Source organism: Pezoporus wallicus, unplaced genomic scaffold (genome assembly GCF_028554395.1).
Source record: "Pezoporus wallicus isolate ANWC-B61680 ecotype Strahan unplaced genomic scaffold, APGP_CSIRO_Pwel_v1 contig_7673, whole genome shotgun sequence".
In the NCBI taxonomy this organism is placed as follows: Eukaryota; Metazoa; Chordata; class Aves; order Psittaciformes; family Psittacidae; genus Pezoporus; species Pezoporus wallicus.
Genome location: NW_026639532.1, coordinates 326,663 through 349,882, shown reverse-complemented (window position 1 = coordinate 349,882; position 23,220 = coordinate 326,663). Strand labels below are relative to the sequence as shown.

Sequence of the window (23,220 nt, the reverse complement as noted above, 5' to 3'; positions counted from 1 at the left end):
TATCCCTCCTGCTGAGGTCCCTCTGGATGGCGGTACAACTCCCTGGTGTATCAGTCGCTCCTACCAGCTTGGTGTCATCAGAATTACACATCTTGTGTTTCTGATAATTGCAGTAGCAACTCCTAGATACCTCAGCTGGTTTGTGAGATGTTTTTTATTGATGCTGTGGTTCAGGAGGTTGTCTAATATGACAGCTTCTTGCCCAAACACTTTTTGCATGTGTATGACTAAAGTATCATAAGTGGCTGTACATTAAATGCATTAATGAATCTTTAAGCTGATCCCACAAAGTATTGATTTTCCTGTGCTATTAGAAGATAAGTGTTTCAAATCACAGGCCTACCTGCAGTTCATTTGTGGAACTGACTATTGTTTGTATACCCAGTTGTTGCTTAAGCTTCAAGTTTGGTTGTGACAAAATGCTCTAGCATTCACTCTATAGTCTAGCTGGAGACAGAACTCAAATAATCCTTGCTTAATTCCATTATTTCAGTGCATAAGAAATCAGAAAAGTGATTCAGCTATGAGAAATTACGTTATCTGTGGTAGACTTTTATATCAATTTCCATAAGCTTTGACCTTTTTTTTTTTTTTTTTTGAAGGAAGTGGTGGTTGAAGGTGAGGTTTCTGCATCTTGCTTGTTCTCTAGGTACTATGTGTAAAATATTAGGTGACTAAACTGAAAAAAAGAAGATATAATTGCTGTATGAACTTGTGGTTAATAAAGAGCTTTCTTTTTCTGTAGTTGATTTGTAGAAATTGATCAGTTTGTATAACATCATGTTGAAATAGCGTTGCTGTATTTATGTACTATTTTAAATTGTATTTTGAATTCCAGTTTCTTGGCCACTTTTTCTTTTTTTTTTCCCCTCAGCCTATTCAGTGAGACATCTTCATACTAGTTCTTGTTTTTCTTTATATTACTGTTTTATATTGTTTTCTGGTACGTCTGGATGGGCTAAAATAACATGCTTATGTTGCCCAATCTGATTTTCATCTCCATTTCTTTCCATTCACTTTATATCGGTAATTATGTCTTACATAATGAACCTAAGTAACTGAGTAATCTTATTATTGAATCTTTCATCCTCATTTTATTCCCTTGTTGTCTAGTATTCTTGTGTATTGCATCATATCTAAAATGACATTGAATACTCTTCAGGATATTGCTTCCTGGTTTGTTTTTTCCTTTTTTCTCATTTCCTTCCAAATGTAAAATTTGGTTGTCCAGGGGTCTAATACTAAATGTCAATTGCACTACACTTTTATCTATTCATATCCATACAGCCAGTGAAACTGTAGTTAAAACCTGAGCTTGTAGATGAAATTTGGCCCATTTTTAAAGTAGAATGTACAGATGTTATCCATACATGTATTGATCTCACTACATATTTAATTTCTTTGCTCTTTTAGAGAATTCCAGAGTATTTGTTTCTCTTTTTCTTTCTTGTGGACAGCATTCTAAAAGCCATGAATCATCAGATATTCCTCTGTAGCATTAAGACACATGTTTTGGTGGTACAACATGTCCTGCTTATTTCTGCTATTACTGCAGTGATAATTGAATGCTGCTGTAAAGAAATCTTCATATTTCAGATAACCAGTTTTCTCTGTAGCTTTCTTTTATTAATTCATGTACCAGGTAGATGTTTGTCTGACGTTACCAATCTCAAACTTCCTGAAGCTTGCAAGAATGAGTGTTTGGTTTTGTTTCTGATCCGTCTGAAGCTTGCAAGAATAAGTGTTTGCTTTTATTTCTGATCTGTGTAGTCAGAGCATTGCAAATCTGTGTATGTTAAGATCCAGTCTATTACTCCTGCATGTGTTCTTCAGAGTTTGTGCTTGTCAAGTGTATTTAGAGTATGGCCTAATTTCTTACATAATACAAATTTTAACAGTACTAGAACTTCCAACCATGTGAATTACAAAGATGCTGAACAGTTAACTGTTGTGTAATTATGCTTAAAAAACTAAGACTAATGAAGCCTTCTGTTTTTATAGATGCCTTAACTTTATGTGAAGCATATCACACTTGCCTTTTTTATATTTTTTTAATTATTTTTGTTTTTCGTCATGGTACAGTCCATTATATGTGTTGCAGCTTTCCGTAGTTCACTAGTGAAAATGATGTAGGCTACAGAACTGAAGACACGGAAATTTGCATTAAAATAAGCTTGTACCATAGCTTTCATGAATGATTCTGGACAGCTCTGGCATGTTTTTGGCAAGCTGAAAGTAAGATGAAATCTATTTTTAGTTGTTTATGACTGAATCTTTTTCTTATCCTTCAGTTAATAAAATATGCAAGTTTAATGATGATTAATGTAATCAGATTTTAAAAACTAACAAATAGTTCAGTGCTGATCTAGTGTAGGTGCTAAACAGCAGGGAGCAGAAGCCCTTTTTTTCATAATAAGTTTTTTTGCATGTCTGCCCTAAAATAGAAGGAATTTTCAAAACACATGAATTTCAATTGTGTTTCCTGTCAGAAGCCGCCTTTTCTATTTTGTCATTATAGCAGTATTTTGACTATGTCTTCCAGGGGCTGGAATATAGTTGGGCTTGGGTGTTTTGTTCCTATTAATATTTATCTTAAAAGAATTAGTACATAATACATTTTAAAGACTTTGATTTTTATTATGACTTGAACTTTTACTTCTGCCAGAATTGGAACGCTCAATAAAAATGCTACTGTTTGTCTTCAGTAACACAGTGTGATTTTCCAGCATACTTATGAAAACACTCAAAAGTTTAAAATTAAAATATTGTGTAAACTGAAATGTGTAAGTAAGAACAGTTGAAGCTTAAGTGATGAGGAGAGTAATAGTTTGTGTTGATATAACCTTAATTTATGAAAGGATATGAAGGAGTCTGATCTCAATAGTTCTTGTTGCAGTATTTCCAAAAATAATTTGTAGAATCAATTTTCTGAAATGGATATGAAAAGTAACTGAAGTACATAAGAAACAGGTGACATAATGGTGTATTGCAGGTTGCATTAACAGTAAAATATTCTCCCAGCCCACAGTATGTGCAGAAACATTTAGTGATAGTTGATAAAATTTAGAAACCTTGGTTCTTGCCATGTCAGCTCTTGGCCTTTTTTTGCTGCTTGTAGAATACATTATGGTAGTGTTTGTATGTGTGAAATAGTCCATGCTATGCTTTTTACGTATTGAGGGAGGAAGGGGGTTATATTTTTTCTGGTCGTGTAAAATGTGTTTGAGAGTGCGTTTTGTATCTCAATATGAAATGTGTCATCTTCTGATCCTATATGGATGAGGAGGAATCAACAGACTTGATGCAGTCTTTGCTAGGTTGGACTAAATAAAGCTTGTGAAACAACTTCCTTTAATGAATTTAAAATGCCACAACAGGGATTTGGTGAGAGCTAATGCTGTAATGCATTACTCATCCTTTATCTGCTTCTATTTTTACAGGTTCTGAAGGATGATTGATGCTGGTTTCTTGTGAGGATGGAATTCAAACCCCCACAGTTTCTGTGATGCCAGTTGCAGCACTGTGGATTGATAAGTAACATGCAGATTTAATTGCACAACCTGGGGAGAAAGCAGTAGGAGTGCTACTTCTTTTCAGCTGCCTAAGTGGACAGAAGTACAGTGTCATCTATCTGCAAGGGAAGATCCTTCAACAGAATTTTACAGCTAATAATAGAGACAACATAGCATCATCCACCTTCCTGGTTTACTGTGTATCACCTTCCAAGACAGATGGTCTGTCAGAAGCTGGAGGATGCCCGCAGAGCACATAATAATGAAGTAGTGAATTGATACTGCTGCTGCAGCCTAATTGTCAGGATCACAGCCGACAGAACTGTGCTGCCCTTTTTCTGCTCTCTTAATCAGGCCAAGAGCAGCAGGGTGGTCATGGCTGGCCTCTTTAAAAACCTGCTAGTACTGTTTTTTGTTTTTCAAAACACCTGTTTGGGTTTCAGAAGCCCACTTTCTGTCTTCAAGAGGTGGGTTATACAGAAAGACCGTATGTGTTAAATGTGTGCAGTCACTATATTATGGATATGTGAAAAAGCATGTCCTAGATAAAAACACGTATGGTGTTTGTTTGGTTTTGCTTAGTTGCTCTGAATTTATTTTCTGCAGTTTTGAAATGGCACTGTTGTCATACTGAAGGCAGAAAGTCTTGTTTTATTCATAGGTTGCTTTATAAAATATGAGTTTAGGATGATAAAAGAACAAATAGTGAAAATTTTTAGGTAACACCACAGGTGTATTTTAGACTACACTGGGTGTAAATATATTTCAACTGCTTAAGTTAGCTTCCAGTATAAAATGATATTTTAACGAGAAAGCATCATCTAGGTTAAAACTGGGCAATCCTGGGAGCTGGGGCAGGGGGAGTTGTATGCAGAATTGCATAGGTAAACTTGAATATAGTTTGGACAAGAGAAGTTGTAGTCTCTTAGCTCTCCAGAAAAGTGTTCTACTCTTTTTGAGGCATATTGGGCACTGTAGTTATCACGTCACTTCTGTATCTTTATATATATATATATATATACACACATGAATATGCATATTTCAAATTCATATCAATGTTGCATTGTGTTTCAGATGTCGTACCATTTAGTTCCTTACTGTGACCTATTTTTTTTTTACAATTTGTTTATACATTTCATTCAGTACAGACTTTGATATTCACGTAAAGTTGTAAAACTTATTGGTTTACTTCTCTGCTTGTAATAGGAGTTGCTATATATGTTGTGGTGTTGGAATTAAAAATTTCCCCTTTACACATAATTTAATCTGTATTGCATTACACATCAGGCACATAGTCTTAAAAAAAAAAGACCAAACCAAACTTGTGAATGATTAACAGTACTTGAAATTTTCCAGTGAATTAATTCTCTATCTGTACATCAGTGTACCTCAGACAACTTCTTAGATGAGATGACAGGCTACATTTTAGCTAATGTTTTCCCAACTAGTCTGTGTGATTGCTGTGAGGAACTGTCTCAGTAAATGCTTGGTAACTTAAGCTCGTGAAGGAGTGAAATTTCCACATTACTCCTGGAGCTCCTTAGCATTGTCAAACTTCCCTGCTAGTTCTCAAGACCCTGCTTTTTAGAAAGACATAACAAAAGTCAATATTTTTAAAAGTCTTTCCTCCTTCATTTTAAGGTACAAAGACACTACCAGATCTTTTTCCAGTGAATGCCTTGGAAGTGACCAGCCAGTAATTTCACTTGGTCTGTCAGATTTTGCATTGGACATTCGCATGCCTGGTGTGACACCTAAGCAGGTGAGAGAAATGCAGTTTTTCTTTTTTGTACTTACTTTTTTTTTATATATAACCTTGGAAAATAAAGCCTTGCCTACAGTGTAATTCACATAAAATGAATAAAAACCCACCAGCAAGGTAACGTTTATAGACATGTATGTATGTCCAGAAAAAAGTAAGAAACAGAAAAGTAATCTCAAATGAGAGAAAAATCTTTGCATGTGATTAATTGTATTTTTGAAATTTTGGTTTCATAAGCTGAAATGCTGAAGTTTATTAAAACTAGGAATATGAGTTTTATTAAAGTGAAATATTGCCAGCTGCGCTAGTAAGTCATACATTTATTTGGAGTTGCAGTTTACACTGAATCTCAAATGAGGCCTTAGTGAAATGAGTTCAGTTAAAATTAACACTGCTGCAACTTTGGCAAGCGCAGAAGACAACCGGAAAGTATTTCATAAGGGTAACACTTTTGACCCAGTATTTCAAGCCCCTAAAATACTCCAGGAAAGCTACTATAAACAAGTCATAATAGTATATTCTCTCACGTTAGAAATTGCTTCTACTGAGCCGAGTGAGTGAAAATGAAGACGATAGTTAAGATTTTTAACATTAGCATTTTTAAGATTCACCTAAAAGTCTGAGATTCTACTGTCATCTTCACATGTAGTTTCATTAAGCAAGATAAACAATTATTATTAAAGGTGGTTTTTTTTTTGCAGGGAAGCAATGCAGGGAGTTACATATATCATTAAGAGCCCCTGTGTCTCTTCCAGAGGGCTGCAGATGCTTGTAAAGAGCAGGATATTGTGCTGCAGTAGATGGTGATTCATTGTTGCAGATAACACTTTTAAAAATACTGAAGGGAAAATGAGGTTTTCTGTTCTTGGGGAGCAGCCCTCTGGAACTTGTAATTTATAGTGTCATTCCGGTGAGTGTAAAACACAAATATAGTTTCTACTAGATCTTATTTGTCTCCAGCAAAGTATTAAACTTATAATTCAGAAAGAGTGAGAAGTACTCTCAGTTCATCCACGTGCATGTTTGTAATTGTTTTATTGATTTTACCCGAGGAGCCATTAGTTGAACTAGGAAACAGGTATGAAGGAGTTGGTCACTTCAGATTCCTTGGTGGTATGCACACCTGACAGTCACATTTTTTATTGAGAATCATAGCAAGCTAACAGAAAGATGTGTAACAGAACTAACCAGGTCTTTCGTTTACAATTTATGAGCTGTGTGACCTGTGGTAGAGGTACAGTCAGCAGATTTATCTAATGTAAGAATTTTTCTGGGGGCTCTGAAGCCATTGGTTGTTTAGTCAAAGAATGTCTCCAAGCTAGAAAAAGAAAGGGAACTTCTGAAATAGTACTGCTGCTGAGTTGAGTTCTTCCATAGCATCACTGTAGGCAATTGTATTTAATTTACTTTTCCAAGGTCCTCGATGCTTTAGCTTCCCGGGTAATTCTTGTGGAAAACAGATACTGAAAATCATTCTCTTTGAATACTAAGAAGTCTAACCATCTGCATGTGTTCCATGAAATTGAGATAAATTTTGGTAATACCAGTAAGGTTGTACCTAGATTATGAGCATTCACATTGTTGTTCTGGAATGATTACTACAGGAATCATTTAATTCTTTTAAAGTAGGGGCATACAGCTAACATACAGCTTAAACTATGTAAAAATATATACCTGGTTCATGGAGGAAACATGTACATGTTTTCAAACAGGAGGAGGAGGGAAAAGAAACCCCAAATATTTAGCATGTGGGGAGTGGGCAGTGTTTGTAAACCACTGCAAATTAGTTCAGTGCTAAGGCTTATAAATAGATAATCATTATGTATTAGTTTGTTCAGTAGTCCCTCATTCATCTTCAGAAAGCATAGTGAATTTCGATGCTTTGTTTCCATTTCTTTCATTCTAAATATTCCAAATTTAAAGGTAATATCTGTTCTTTGGTCTTTTAATAGTCCGATACCTACCTCTGCATGTCAGTTCCCCTGCCAGTGGATGATGAAGCTTATGTAGGTGAGTTTTGGTTGACTGGAAAAACCTAAGCAAGCTGTTTTGAAGAACCTCAGCATTTTCTGTTACTTTTTTTGTTTGAATTACATTGACTTAATCTTTGCCTGCCACGGGTTTCCAGAATGCTTTCATCATAGCTAAAGCACAAACAAGCTAGAGACACCTACTTAGAGTCAAGATAACACACTGTTTCTGGAGAGATTCATGAGTAACAGTAGTTAAGAAACTGCATGCAGATGCCTTTGGCAATCAGTACCAAACAGTCCCATTTGTAAAATATTGGCTTTCTGTCTCTAGCTGGATACTTAATTCTGCTCCAGTGAGCAGACCGTTTATTTACCTCCTGGTACAGGCTGCAAATCCTTTGCACTTACAGTCAGTGTTGGCTGCAGTAAGATTTTACTTATCTGAGGGAATAAACAAAGCCAGCCAAATCCTCTCCCCTCCATTGGCTTTCTTTTAATGTCATGGTGCACAAATAGAAGGAAACGCTATTGTAATAGCATGCAAATGCTCTGATCATATAGATCAGCAAACAACACCATCTGTTTGGCAAGTCAAAGTACCTCAAAGGTACTTCTGTTTTGTCTTGCTCATGAGCATACAGTTAGTTGTTCAGGTAGAGAGAAGGCTTTTTGGTGTAACTGAACATAGCTTCACCATCAGAACATGCTAGAAACTAAAATAAAACAATGAGGAGTTAAAATGTCTGTATCTTTCCTCCTTTACTCTCTTGTTGTGTTTTAGAATATCTCCACTTACAAGAAATATGGTGGGAATCCTATGTAGTTTTTGTTGTAGTGTGTTGTGAGACTATTGTCCCCTATGGATTTCCTTTTGGAAATCCTTCAGAAACAGAATGTTGTGTTTAGATTTTCATGTATTATAGTATCTAAAAAAATTGAGTAAATTTTCCTCGGTGCTTCCTCTGTATTTATTTTGTAAAGAAGTCAGAATCTGACCTGCTATCTTGGCTGTGAGTTTGATACCAGAAAGGAACATGAGCATTAAAAGAGAGTGAGTGTTCATTGTCTAAAAACTATATCTGCTGTGCAATGTGTGCAATAGACTGTTCTGCTTTCATGTGATTCATAGATACACTACTAACCTGCTGGGTAAGCACTTTTTATTTAGTACTTCACTGAGTTGCAAACTTGCATAGTTCTATTTCTTATTAGATTCCTGCACATTTAGTTCTGTCATTTCGTGTTTACATGTGTTAAAGCCACATAAATTTTCAGTGGTGTATGTGTTTAGAAGGACCTACTAAAAGAATTTGCGTAAAAGTGGTATTTATGCAGTCTCAATGTGAATCATGCAAGGCAGCCTATTTTTTCTCTGAAGACTGGGAAACCTTTAGGGTTTAAGTGTTTACATGTTCTGCACCAGATTTTCATAGGATTTGGTAACCTTCCCAGTGATCACTGTGCTTGAGTACATGTCATTAGAAAGTATAATAAAATTTGATTGCTTGATGAGCAAATTTAAAAAAACAATAAAATCAAAACCTGTTCTGTGAACATAAAGTTTGCCCATGATAGCATTGTTTACAGCCAAAGGTTAATTTTAGCAACATACCTTTTGCTTCTACGAAATGAAATGGCTGTGAGATTAATGTTTAAATGATCTTGATGAGTGAGATTAATATATAATTTTTCAAGACAATGCCATTCCAGTTACATTTTAAAAACATATTGTGGTTTTGGTCTTCCACCTTTTGCTTGATTAATGTTTATGAATGAGTAGCCAAACTAGAAACTAGATTGAGTCTTTAATGGTGCAGGTGTTGATAAAAAATAATTTTTTCACTATGGTGAGCTGTAGTGGTAGATAAAGGGTGTTCTGGAATTCCAGACACTTACAAGAATTGAGTCTAACAGCAAGCCACTCAGCCAAGAAATATCAAGTTTGTAATTATAACACCCAGTTTGTCATCTTCACCCTCATGTTCATTCACATGGGTGACTAGTAAATAAATGTATCTTTTTCTTACTGACTCATAGTGAGTCCCTATCTATCAGATTGTGGTGTATGAATGAGATGGAGCCTATTAAGTTCAGCAACACAAATTGAAATAATTAGATGATTTATTACTTTTTTTGTCCGTACGTGACTCTGAGACACTATGGGTTTGTTACTCTAATATGGCATATATTAACTTCCCTGTTACCAAGTAATGACAATTTCACTGTGTTGAAGGCCTCTAATGTTTTCTTAATCTGCCAAACTGTGGACACTGTTATGTTGATAGATTTCTTCGAAGTTCATTCCTTTATAGGAAAGAGAGAGTATTAACTGTATCATTGCGTTGTTATTCATGAAGATGAACTTAGAATAGTTTTTTTTTTTAATACATTGCTTAACTAGACACTGTTAATATTAAACTGATGCCATGTTCTCTTCATTTATGTTTCTCCTGGAGTTCCTAAGTTAAAGTAGTACTTGATCAGGAAAGTAAATCAGATTTTATTTAGATTGGTATCAATACCAAAACCGTTACTGTTTTAGCTTGGGAGACAAGCTGTTGAATGGGAATATAAGGACAGCTTGTAAGTGAAAAGCAGAAGGTAAATGAATGCGTGGGCACATGCATGCCTATTTCTAGTATTACAGAGAAAAAATGGTACAAAATGCTCTTGCTTATGTCACTTCTGGTGAAAATAAGGATAGATTATTTGTTATTACCATTTTGTTTTTCAGTTGACTTTAAGCCTCATGCCAGCATGGACACTGTCCATCACATGTTGCTCTTTGGATGTAATGAACCCAGTTCTACTGAAAATTACTGGTAAGAGTTACAGTTTGCCTTTGTTATTTTAGCTAAGTTTTCATGTGTTATTTGCTTCTACATAAACCCTTTCCTGTGTCACAATTTTTTGATAAATTAGAAAAATTTAGAATGAAGAAGAACTGCATAACATTCTGGGTTTTCCACACTTAAAGGTGTTAGTTTTCTTTTTAACTAACTACTCTGTAAAGTGGAGAAAAATATGTGTTTTCTTATTCTTCATGATTAACTGTCTCCGAGGAGGAGACAGAAGCTGTAGAAGGCAGGGTACAATTGGATACCAATAAATCTAGGTTTCTTGTATAGCTGGCTGCTTTTAGTGTATGAAGAAGTGTTCTACCAGGTGTCTGGAAAGAAACTGGGTAAAGAGTAAGCTGAAGAACGTTTTCTGTCAAGTGGTTTGGTGGTAGACTTGCCTTTCAAAACGAGGGCAGAGGGAACCTTTCAATGCCACTAGAATAAGTGTAGGGAACTAGAGTGAAGAGAGTGAAAGAAGGTGGAAATGAATGGTCTGTCAGGTAATTTTGTAAGTTTTTTCCAGGTTTTCAATAAAAAAGAGATTTTGCTGACCCTGCAAAGCTTGTGATTTACTCTGCTCTGTGGAACAATTTTAATTTATATTTTCTGGTCAGGTTGCATAATCACAATTTAACTTTTAAGTATTTACCAAAAAGGTAACTAGTGCTGTAGGTTACAGCTAATAGGTATAGCATAATGTATTTTCCACAGAAAACAAAACAAAACAAAACAAAAATATTAATTTAGCATTTCAAATATTGTCTGCATGTTTTTGGAGATGATTTGAGTAATATTTTAAGCATACAACAAACATTCATCAGAAGTTTTATCTTCCTTCTATCTACCAACCAACAATTTTAATAAAGAAAATGTTGCAATCTTGTCCTGCAAGAAAACAGACACTTAAAAAGTTCCGACAGAAGTAAAACTGTGAAAGCACAGAATTTCTATTAATTTCTTTTCCCAGCAGTTTTTTCTGTGTTCTTTCTATTGTATCTTAAATGTCACAATGTACTGTTTGAATAGTTTAATATGAAAAATACAGCAACATAAAATGGTTCCCATTGTGGCCTCTTAAAATCCATTTACATCTTGAGTGTCCTAATTAAAACTGAGTAGATTTTACTTGTAGTTTCTTGGGTTTATATGTCTGGAAGTAGTTTTGTTGGAGCCTTGAAATAATCCATATGTGATAGAAAAGTATTGTTACAGGTTGATCAGACTGTATAATCTCTCTTCTTGGAGAGGAACTATGGTCCAGCAGAAGAGCACCAGTGGCAGCTAATGTTGCTTTCGGTTTTGATTGCTGTACTTAACATCTGCCTGTCAAATGATGAAGTATGTAATTAGTTGTGGTGGTTTGATGTTGGATGTCAGGTGCCCACCAGGCTGCTCTGTCGCTCCCCTCCTCAGCTGGGCAGGGGGCAGAAAATAAGATGGAAAAAAAATTGTGGTTCATGATAAAAGCATCTTAATAAAGCAAAAGCAAAGGTTATGCATGAAAGCAAAGAAAAACAAAAGATTTATTCTCTACTTCCCATCAGCTGGCAATCTCCAGCCACTTTCCTGGAAGTAGGGTGTCAGTATGCGTAGTGATTGCTTCACAAGACAAATGTCATCATAACGAATGACCCGTTATCCCCTTTCTCTTAGCTTTATATGCTGAGCAGACATCGTGATATGAAATATCCCTTTGGTAGCTTTGGTCAGCTGTCCTGGCTGTGTCCTCTCTGAAGATCTTGCCCACCCTTAGCCTACTGTTAAGGGGGAATGTTGGACAGACAGCCTTGATGTTGTGCAGGCACTGCTCAGCAGTAGCCAAAACACTGGCATGTTAAACGACACCTTGCTAGCTACCAAAACACATCAAAACACATCACTGTGAAGGCTGCTGTGGGGAAGAATTAACTCCAGCTCAGCCAGATCCAATACAATAGTGTTGCATTTAAATATACTTCCAGTTTATCAGATGCAGGTTTTAATTAAATCTTGCTGTTTTTTTCTGTGTGTAGTTCCTGAACTGCAGTATTTGCTTTACATTCTCAAAATAAAAGCTTTTCATGCTGTGTCTCATAATCTTGCATCCTTGTTGCTGCAACAGTTTGCAATCATCTTGCTCTGCCCATGGCTATCTGAAAGGACAGAAAGATGATCATGTCTGTTCTACATAAAGGAGGCTTTAGACATCTGCATTTATGCCTGTTTGACATACTTACATAAGATCGTATAAATGCCCCTTTGTTATGTATCCATGTGTGTATATAATTAGTATATATGTGTGTACATATACGTGTGTTTACATCTGTATGTGTATATCTGTAAATGTCTTTGTTGTAAACATGTTCATTTAAATGTTCAGATATGTAGAAACTGTGGCATATATTTGTAAGTCATTGCAGAGAGTACATACAATTTGAAAACAAGTCTTTTCCTACTGGTTTACATATGCTAGAGTCTTTCAGCCACTAGCACTAATTTTGTTCTGATGACTGTGTGTTAACGATAAAACATGTTCAGGTTTTTTTTTTTATTATTATTTGTTATTTTTGTTACCTGCAGAGTAATAAGTGATGACTTCACTTGCTCTTCCATCTCCTAGGGACAGAATGACTGAGAACTGACATCTGAGGACACCACTGTAAATCTTGTTTAGCAAGGATCATTCCCTTATAGTTTACATGATGAACATTTTTACATAGCCAGCTTTTATTCAATTAAGGTATACTATAATGGGTTTTTTGCCTTATTGTAGTTTCTTCGCTGAAATTCTGGGCAGCATTACTCAGATGGTTTGTAATCAGTTGTAAGAGCATTGAAATGTACTAGCTCAAGAACTATTTTTCATGCCATTGTGGGCTAGGTGTATTATGAAAAAATAGGCCTTTAGGAGCAGTCAGAATGCAAGTGCAAAATTGATTTCCCTGAGGCATGAAGTTTCATTCAGGCCAGTTTTGAATGTGGAAAAATGGGAGGGGGAAGATACAGCATTCAGATAACTCTTCTTGGGATTCACTGCCCTGTGCCCTTAGCACTGCTGAGGCAGAATCTACGATGCTACTCTGGCGTGGTGGCTTTTCTGGTGACTTGATGCTGCTCATGCAAATGCTCCTGGCCATCTGAAAGGCTCTTGGACAGTGTCTAATGGGGAACAGAGGTGTTTCTCCCTTCTTGAAATACCCAGGCTTTTCCACAGAAATAAAGTAGGATTCTAGGGCTCAGTTGCCCAGGTTGCTCTCAGTGCACCAAAAAAAAATGTATAGCTGCTTCTGTTTCTTGATCATAATAGCCCTAAGAGCAGTTTGTCCACTACGACAAGTTTTGCCTGAGCTGATAAACTGTGCTGAAATCAAAGTAGCATGCCTGAGCTGATTCATCAGAAGTTTGGATTCTCCATAGATAGTCAAAAATGCACTTGAATGATTTAAAAGAAAACACTGAATTATTCAGAACTTCTGAGTCTTCTAGCAAGACAGGTCTCACACTGCGTCAAACCTAACACTGAAATGAGCTCTCTTGAAAGAGGTGATTCATAGATATAGCCTTTATTTTGGGATTAGGCAAGGCAGCTTGAAATAGTTACCTAATTGAAATAAATGTATTAAGTACAGGTTGTAGGTAACCAGCTGCTGCTCGCAGGAGAGCATGTTTTTGAAAGCTTTTGACACCAGTAGTTCAGTAAAGGTTGCAAAAGATGTCAAGACTGGTTCAGTGAAATACTTGTATTTGACTGCTTAGAGGAGAGTGAAAACAGTGTAAAAATTATGAGTGTAGTTTCTTACCATTGTCACTGCCCCAGAATGTTCTGCACCATTAAGCTCAAGAAATAAAAATGATTTTTCTCACTCAGTCATCTCAATTATCTTTCTTTACAACTCTTGGTTAGAATCAAGAAGTTGAGTATAATAGACAAAGAAGTAAACAGAAAATTATTTGTTGTCTTAATCATGGCAGATATCCTAAGTCTTGCTCACATAGTGAATTATTTTGCTTTTTTAATTGTTCAAAACCCCAGTGCCATTAAAAGCTCCTGAACTTACCCAAAATTGAGCCTTTACCAAAATTACCAAAACTGGCCCTGTGGAAGGTCCAGGGCAGTTTATAAAAAAACAAATATATGAGAAGCAGTCAGTCATCTCTATTTCCACACTTCCCCTACTCCCTTGACAGCCACATTTTGGTCACAGTCAAAACTAATTGTTAGTGCAATACTGTGTACTATGCAGTTATAATCCATTTTTAAGGTATTCTGTGCTACTCATTCTGCTCCAAATCTCATTATTTTTTTCCATGTAAAGAAGCAATGAATTTCAGTGATTGTTTATTTTTTGTTTGTACATGTATACTTTTTACTACCTTCCTGCTTTTAAATCTGTTCATCAGTTATCTTAACTCTTCTTTGTGGTCTCTCCTCTAGGTTTGTGTTTTTCTGAAAACTTGCTGTTTCAAAAGCAGCATTGATGGCTACATTTGAGGGTTGACCATTTTTAAAGCATAATGAAAGAGTAATGTATTTATCTTTCTTCACTGAAGTATTCATCAGCCAACATTTCAGGAGGAAACAGCCTATGCCCTTTTTTTACCTAGCTTATGTGATCCTAAAAAATACTGTGGCATAAACAAGGGCTAGCTGGCCCAGAATGTGGTGGTAAAACTGCAGCTGTGCTTGTGGTTTCTGCTGTTGTTCCTCCTAACCAGTCTCTTCATTCAATACAATTCCAAACCAAGTAGTTCAATACCTGGTTAGATCCCTTTGGGTTTTTTTTAGATCGTAGCAGTTGAAAGCTGTGCAATTTTTACCTGCAGCTGCATGGTCATTACTGGTGAGACATTTCACTTAATCTTTAAATGAGTTTTGCTTGTCCACTGGGACGTGTTTGAAGGGGAAAATGACCAGACTACTAGCTGTGAAGGTCTAGATGTGTTATGAGCAACATTAATGAAAACAAAAAAGTGGCACATTCCATTTTCTCTTGGTGGTCTGATGATTATGGCAATGCTTTCCGTTAGAGGAAAACACAGCAGGTATGTTGCAGTAAGGCTCCCTGGGATCCCAGAAATTCATAATGTTCCACAGAGCTGGTTTTCCATATGTGCCAGAAAAAAAACGATTATTCCTGGGACAGCACCTGGAAAGCATCATCATTTATTCTGGAAGGTAGCAGATATGGCTCATTCATCCTCAACAGAAATGTTACTGAACCTGCATCCACTAAAAGTCCTGATCTTTTATGTTTTTATGCTCCTCCTCACGCTGTGTGAGACTATTTTTCCCAGGATTTAAAGTGACTGAAACTGCTCTTTATGTATAAAAGTGTTTTTCCAGGTCTTTCCCAGGTCTGCCAGGTTTTACCAGCAGCAGTAAACAGAGGAGGTAAACCATTTTGGTTTGCATTGAAGTCTTTGCATGGGTATCAGCCTGCTGGGATCAGTTGGTGTAGTCTGAATAGTTTGAGGTTGAGGCTTTCTAGGTGTCACACTAAGTGTGCTGCACCTGCAGAATTACTTTCACACTGTGCTCAGTGGCACAATGCTCTGCCAGTGAAGAAGGTACAAATACACTCTAAATAGCCCTTTCCTCTAATAGAGGATTGAGAAGTGCTTCTGTGTGGGTGTTTGGAAACAAGGGATCCTTGTTTGTTTATATCATCCTGTAACCTACACCTACATGTAGCAGTCTTGGCTGTGGTCCAGGAACATTATGTTGTCTGTACAACTGTTTCTGACTGGCCTTTTGCAGATCTGGTAGTGTCTGTGCTTCAGGTTTATCAGTTTTTGCAGGTTCAAGGTGTCTAGATCTTTTTTTGGGAGTTTTTCACATTCCACCCTTAGGGTTGCCTGCAAGGCATTGCAGAGGCTAAGGGCAACTCTGGAGCTCTCAGTTATTGTAAATATTTGTGACCCGTTTGTGGTCTTTGTTTGTTTGTTTGTGTGAGTATGTGTGATTTTTCTGTTTATGGAAAGCAAGAAGTTGTGCAATGGAATAAAATTAACTTAAAGCAGTGAACTTGCTTTAAGTACAGGGAAGAAGAGTGTGAGTGCTTCCTACCAGCTGGTCCATATATAGCTGCTTTTTTTTGTCAGTAATTTTTCAATGAATTTTAAATATCAATTCTGACTTAAAACTTTGATGTCTTGTGTGTTTCTTTCTGCTTTGCGCACGAGTCCAGTCCCTCTGCATAAAAGTAGCAGCCATTGTCATTTTTTGGCACTTGAGCTAGTACTGCTAGATATTTTTATACGGTTCATTCTCACAAAAGGTTCCATTATTTATTTTCATCACTAACTACTAGTTTGATAGGGACTACCACAAATCTCTATAGTTTTGGCCCTGTTTACCTAATGCTATCATAAGGCAGAGGGGAGGGAAAAACCAAAAGAAGAAGGAGGATCTAATGATATCTGAGAAAGCAGCCTACATTGAAAGGGCTTAATCATCATACATCCAAAAACTCTTCGATAGGTCTTAAAATTAGTGGTTTTGCATGTAATTCACCTGTCCTTTCTGATTTAAGAATTAAAAAATCATGTACTGTTTTGTTTTCTTCCCTCATGTTTTTAGGGACTGTGATGAAGGAACATGCAAAGACAAATCTAATATTTTGTATGCTTGGGCAAGAAATGCTCCACCCACCAGGCTACCCGAAGGTACTGTGCCTTTAACGTGAAGTTCTTGTGTGCCAGGGGCAAGGGAGAGAAGAAGATGTGGAAATAAGCACCTGGCATATACAGGAACCTTGTATAATTTTTTCATTATGGTTAGTCGAAACTGTATAAACATCAACCTCATATACTATAAATAAACTAGCTATAATACTTGGGTTTGGTTTTTTCTTCATCGTGTTTGCTATAATATGGGTTTCAGTAGGGGGGAAGAAAGGGGGGAAGAAAGGCTAAGGTAGAAATAGTGGTCATAATATAATGCTTTATTTTTATATAGCATTAGTCTTGCATTTCCTACTGTATGTTATTGGAAGGATACTATTTATGTTTCAGTAGCACACAAACTGCATTAAAATATTTTTGTGTGTTTTGGGAAAGCTCAAACAAGTTCAATCTAAATATTGATTTTTTTTCTGTGTCTTAAGTATGCTTGACATCTTTATGTGCTTTTCATTTCTTCATGCTTTGATGTGCTTGAGCAACATGTTTACTTACCCATTTTGTTGTATGATAGATGGTTTTGCTGAATTCTATCAGAATTTTTTTAAGCTACTTGTAGTGGTATGTCTAGAAGATAGAGGTTGTTCTTTCTAATAAATGCTAAGAATCCTAGAAATACCTATCATCTATGCAGCCTTGGTCTGAAAAGACTGAATTATACAAATTTTTTATTTGATCTTTTTTATTGCCTATTCATAACTGGGAGCAGTGAACCTCATGAAGAGGTTTATTTTTAGTAATCAGTTCATACACTTACCAGCACAAGTGTTATTTGATTTGGTGATCAGAATGTCAAGTAAAAAAATAATTTTGCTTGGAGGATTCTATGAAAGTTTTGCTATTAAACACCAACTAGTAGTAATTTTCTTGTCTCTAAACTGTCCACAAATATGAAGTTTGTGGAGAGGGTTGGTAATGATTCTACATTTATATGCAGAGTCTGCGGTCTGATTTATAAGTAGGTTTTGCTGTGGGCAGTTGGATCCAGTAACCAAATAAGAAGAAATTTCTTTCTCTGCTTCTTTTGAAGAGCGTTCACTGTAGAATCAGTACTTAGAAATTCTGTTGGTGATATTTCACGATTTTGTTATTTCAAGTTAATTCTTAATTCTGTTTTCTTCTGTTCCTGTGCTTACTTCTGTCAACAAGTAACATAGCTTCATAATTTCCTCCAGATTTTTTCTGCATACAATACTAATTTACATAATTAATGTAAAAGAATACTTTACTGCAGATCTTTATATGTTTTCATTCTCAGTATGTTATTAGTAAGTCAGCGTTAATCAGTTTTTGCCATTCACAGGTTGCATGAGAAATGAGAGTTCTACCAAATCCTACAAAGATAGCAGAACTTGATAATTTAATTAAAAAAAAAACCAAACCAAATGTATAGTGTGTTTATATACATATATATACCTCAAATCTGTATTCACATTCTTAGATTGAGAGAATCCTTTGCTTAAAGCAGATATCTGCTCATTAATACCCAAGTTACAGTCTTAGCTTCTTAGTCTATTTGGGAACATGTCTTGTGGTGGTCGTTCTCCCAGTTTTCAGGACAATGTTTTCTTCACTGTTGTCTCAGTGAAATTTTTTACCCCTTCACTCAAAGCCATTACAGCGATTTATGTTTTTAGATATGGTCAGCAGTGGTGAACCATCTTACGCTTTATTGCTTCTGAAAACAATGCATTTTCCTTCTCATAGGTGTTGGATTCAGAGTTGGAGGAGAAACAGGTGGTAGATTTTTTGTGCTCCAGGTGCACTATGGAGATATTAGTGCATTTAGAGGTATGTATTTTGGAAATTTGTTCTGTAACTTATATCAGTTAAAGCATTGAAAATGTTTACATTACCTGTAGAAAAGAACTTTCTTGTGAGTGTCACTCACAAAGGTAAAGATCAGTAAGCACACTTGTAATAAAGTTTACCTATTAACTTGACTTCTTTATAAACTTGCTCTATCTCTGTAAATATTTAAAAATGGAACAGGTTTTTTTCCTTAAAAAAATATAAAGCAAATGACTTAAGGAAGAAGCAATAATTTGAAGTGTGGGGAGAAGCTTGTTTTTCCCTGTATAATTCAGTTTTTTGAATTCAGTTTTCTTTAAGAAAGTTGAAACTAGTAACTGTGAACACCCTTAACCTGTCACCTTACTTGAGTAGCTGGTGAGAAAGATGACATGCAGGGACCAGTCACACTGTCTATGTTTGGAAAAAGTTGTAACTAGCAGATGGTGTCTTTTCATCTTAAAAAAGAAATAACCACTCATTTTAAGCATGGTATTATGCTTATGTTGTCAGTGAGTGTTTCACACAACCGCAGAATGGCTAAGGTTGAAGGGACATCTTGAAGTTGTCTCATCCATCTTCCACCCGCTCAAGAAGGGCAACCAACAGACAGTTGCAGTTAGCTTTTGGATATCTCCAGAAGTGCCTATGCCCATCCTCAGTCATCCTCAAAGTGAAAAAAAAGAAGGAGCCTCCTGTATCTCAGTTTGTGCTCATTTCCTCTGGTCCTGTCACTGGACACCACTAAAAAGAGCCTGGCTATGTCTTCTTTACACCCTCCCTGCAGGATTTGTTTGTACATGGGTAAGATTCTTCCTTGCACAAGTCCATCTCTTCTCCAGGCTGAACATTTCCAGCTGTCTCCTCTTACAAGAGATGCTTCAGTCCCCTCATCATCTTGATGGCCCTTCCTTGGACTCCCCAATACATTCATGTCTCTCTCGTACTGGGGAGTCCAGGCCTGGATCCAGCACTCCAGGTGTGGCCTCACCACCTCAGAGAGACATCACCTCCCCTGACCTGCTGGCAGTGGTTTGGCTGAGGACACTCTTAGGGTTTTTTGCAGCAAGGGCACATCACTGGCTCATCTTCAGCTTGGTGTCCACCAGGACCCCCAGATCCATTTCTGCCAAGCTGCTTTCCAGCTGGGCTGCACCCAGCATGTTCTGGTGCCTGCGGTTGTTCCTCCCCTGATGCAAGACTTTGCACTTCCCCTTGTTGAACTGCATGAGGTTCCTCTGGGGCCATTTCTCCAGCCTGTCCAGGTCCCTCTGGATGACAGCACAATCCTCTGGGGTATCAGCACATCTTCTCAGTTTGGTGTCCTGTGCAGACTTGCTGAGGGTAAACTCTGTCCTGTCATCCATGTCATTAATGAAGATGTTCAACAGGAGTGGGCACAGTATTGACCCCTGGGGTACACTGCTAGTTACCATCTTCCAATTAGACATTGCACCACTGATCACCACTCTCTGGGCCTAACCATTCGGCCAGTTTTCAGTCTACCTCATTGTCTGCTCATCTGGCCCATACATTATAATATTGGTTTACTGAAATTTGGATTTCATTAATACATATTGAGGTATTGATTATCTGTGACTTTGGGGGACAAGTTTAATTGCATTTATTTATTTATTTACTTATTTATTTATCTTTCATGTTGTGCTTTGTTCTTTAAACCTGAATTGTCTTGTTTTGACATCTTTGAGATGCATGAATTGTTATTTCCACTCTGTGAATCACATCCTGTGTGGTGGTTCTGGGTTAAGGCTTGTCTGGCCTTCAAGAACAAAAAAACCTGTAGGTCATCATTCTCTTCAGACCTGGTTGTGGTGCATTACTGTGTAGGATTTAAACAAGAATGTGAAGATCCTCATGGGCTAAGTGATAATATGTTGGACTTGAAAGAAGGGAGGAAAAGTAAGCTGGGTAATAGCAAAAATATAAAGGAGCAATATGTATTACAGCAATAGTTTGAGCTATGCTTACGGCCTCCTAACTCTTCTGTGGTACCATGGTAAATGATCAACATGTTGTAATTGGTTTGGACAAAGAAATTAGCCTGTTGCTGGTATCTTCTGGGTGCCATGCAGCCTTTCTACCATGATACCACTGGCAAGGTTTCAGCAATACTCAAGATTTTTCAGCAGCACTGTCTGAAGTTGAAGGTATGGTTTCTTACCATGATTTAAAGATAAAATGTAGCATGAAGGCGTTTATGGTGATGAGAAGGAGGAAGAGAAGGAGAATGAAGGAATAAACTGAGGGTGCCAGCACTGTTTAAGTGGAGCACAAATGCAAATGTGTGCAACTGAAGTTGACAGAATTTATTTTCATGGGACAATTCAGATGGATCATTACAGTGATATTGTTTGCCTGCTAAAATCACAAATAATTGAAGCTAAAAACCTCTATAGAGAGCTTGATAGTTGAAAGGCTGCTCTTCATTATTGCTTGGGGACAGTGAGAGTTCTCACTGTCATTTTTGCTCTTAAGTAAAAAAACTAACAAAACAGAAACAAATGAGATGAGTACCCTCTGTTGCATATTAGTTGAGGATGTATTTGGAAAGTTTTATTAATAAATTAACTTGGTAGTCAAAACTTAGTTTTACAGCAACACTTTTCTTATTTTTTGCCTAGAATATCTGTGCAGGGCTTAGAATAATCAGTGTTACAGATATAAACCTGAAAAATTCTGAAAGTTTAAGAAGTGTGGACTGTAATATAGGAGATACTAATTTCATGTACTCTTTCAAAGGTTAAAGAGTATGGCAGGATGCCTTCTGTTTTATTTCAGGGCCTTTTACTTGATAATCCGATATATTATTTTTAAAATGAAAAATAATTACCTTATTTTGAGTACTGGATGCCATGTGCTTCTCTTTGATAACCAGAAGGCTTAACATTGGTGCCTTGAGTAAAATTAATTCTGCATACTCCTGAATATTCATGTCTATGAGACGTTGTGATTTCCTTTCAGGAAGTCAGTCATCTGTGACCTGTACGAGGTATTTGCTAGAAAAAATTATACCACATCAGGATCAACATTTGTTCACCTCTTTTCTATTTGGAAAGCTGTGAAAATGGCACCAGGGAGTCTGTGCTTGCATTTTGTTTTTCATAGAATAAAGGTAGAGTTTCATTTTCATGTTACTAGACTTTTTAAAACAATTTTGCTGAGATTCTGGATGAGTGAGCAGATTAGCAGAAGCAAGCACCTTGACTCTCATGAAAAAAACCTGACTCAGCTAGTCTTCTTTTATGTATCAAATACTGAAAGCAGCATAATGAATTGGTCTCTTTTTTTACCAAGACTTCAAGTTAAATTTTGTGCTACATGTCTTTGTCTTTTTAAATATAACTGGTGTAAAATTAATTCCCAGTGGGCATTAGCTTTGGAATTGCCTTGCTCAGAGGTTGTGCTCCATCTTTGAGTCTGCTTCTAATTTTAATGAAACAAAGCCAATTCTGACACCATATATGGATATTCTGGTACAACTCAAAGGGCTGACTTTGAAATAACAAGGGGTTTGGAACTTCATAAGAAAAGAAAAGGACCATTCTGCTACAGTGAAAGCTTTTAAGTATTCTAGTAGCCACGTATAAGTACTGTATTATTTCTATTAAGTATTAGAAATAGAGCAATGAAAAAAATGAATAAAGGGTTTGAACATCGTGCCCTGTAATTTATATTACATGTACCCAGAGTGAAAAAAAAAAGGCAAAAAAAAAAAAAAAGCTTTTGAGAAGTATTTATTTTTCTAAGTAAAAAACAACACAGAATTTTAAGTATCTAGGAAGCCCTAGGAGTCTCAGCTTCCATGTCAGATTATCATACATGTGACTAAAGAGATAGACAGACTGGCAGGAAGCCTGTTACACTTGGATTGGAAGTTTTATCGAAATCAGCCTACAGAAAGAGCATTTATTTTTAGGATAATTTGGCTTCTCCTCAGTTATGAATGTTCCATTTGACAAACTATTTCTAGTATTTCATATATTTCTCCTAGAAAACAGGATTTAGGAGGAGCAGCACAGGTCATTCTTTTTAACTAATTTAAGCGTTTAACATACAGTATTGATTTTGGATTACAGAGGTAAATAAAATCAGGGAATATTTAATATGATTGTGTTATATTTGCACACCACACAAAACACAGTCATAAGCATACCTTGTAGTTTCATCTGGGTTGGAAACTGCCTTGACAATTGGCTTTCACAGAACCTGTTCCTGAGGTATATAAAGATGCTTTTCCCAGTCTTTGCCAGCTGGCAAGTAGTAACTAGTAACTTGTCTCAGAGCAGTGCGTATTTGCTGAATACCTGAAACAAAGAAATCAAAATAATTCCAGTCAGCTGGACTGCCAGACTTGAAAGGAATCTTTAAGATTTTCATGGAATCACATACTAAACTAGGTTGGATGCCATTGGCCTTCTTGGCTGCCTGGACACAAGCTGGCTTATGCTCAGCAACATCAGTCAGCACCTCCAGGCCCTGGTACCGAGCCCTGAGTTGTCAACCACATGTGACACCATTTACCACCACTCTTTGCACTTTGCCATCCAGCCATTTCTTTGAAGAATACACTTTTCCAGGCTATGAGCAGCCAGTTTCTCCAGGAGGATTCTGTGGGAGAGTGTCAGATGTTTTACTAAAGTCCAGATAGACAATGTCTGCTG

The 23,220-nt window shown here is 36.7% G+C and overlaps 1 protein-coding gene across 6 annotated transcripts in view; it reads left to right on the top strand.

The window, feature by feature from the left end:
• Positions 1-3,502: 3,502 nt before the first annotated feature.
• Positions 3,503-23,220, top strand: part of PAM (peptidylglycine alpha-amidating monooxygenase) — a 66,061-nt gene continuing 46,343 nt past the window's right edge. For all 6 annotated transcript variants that reach the window (XM_057414807.1, XM_057414806.1, XM_057414804.1 and 3 more), the window contains exons 1-6: positions 3,503-3,979; positions 5,154-5,274; positions 7,227-7,284; positions 9,982-10,069; positions 16,647-16,732; positions 18,455-18,538. In XM_057414807.1, the coding sequence (XP_057270790.1) occupies positions 3,888-3,979; positions 5,154-5,274; positions 7,227-7,284; positions 9,982-10,069; positions 16,647-16,732; positions 18,455-18,538 (529 nt within the window). In that variant the 5' untranslated portion in view covers positions 3,503-3,887. The remainder of the gene's footprint in view (positions 3,980-5,153; positions 5,275-7,226; positions 7,285-9,981; positions 10,070-16,646; positions 16,733-18,454; positions 18,539-23,220) is intronic.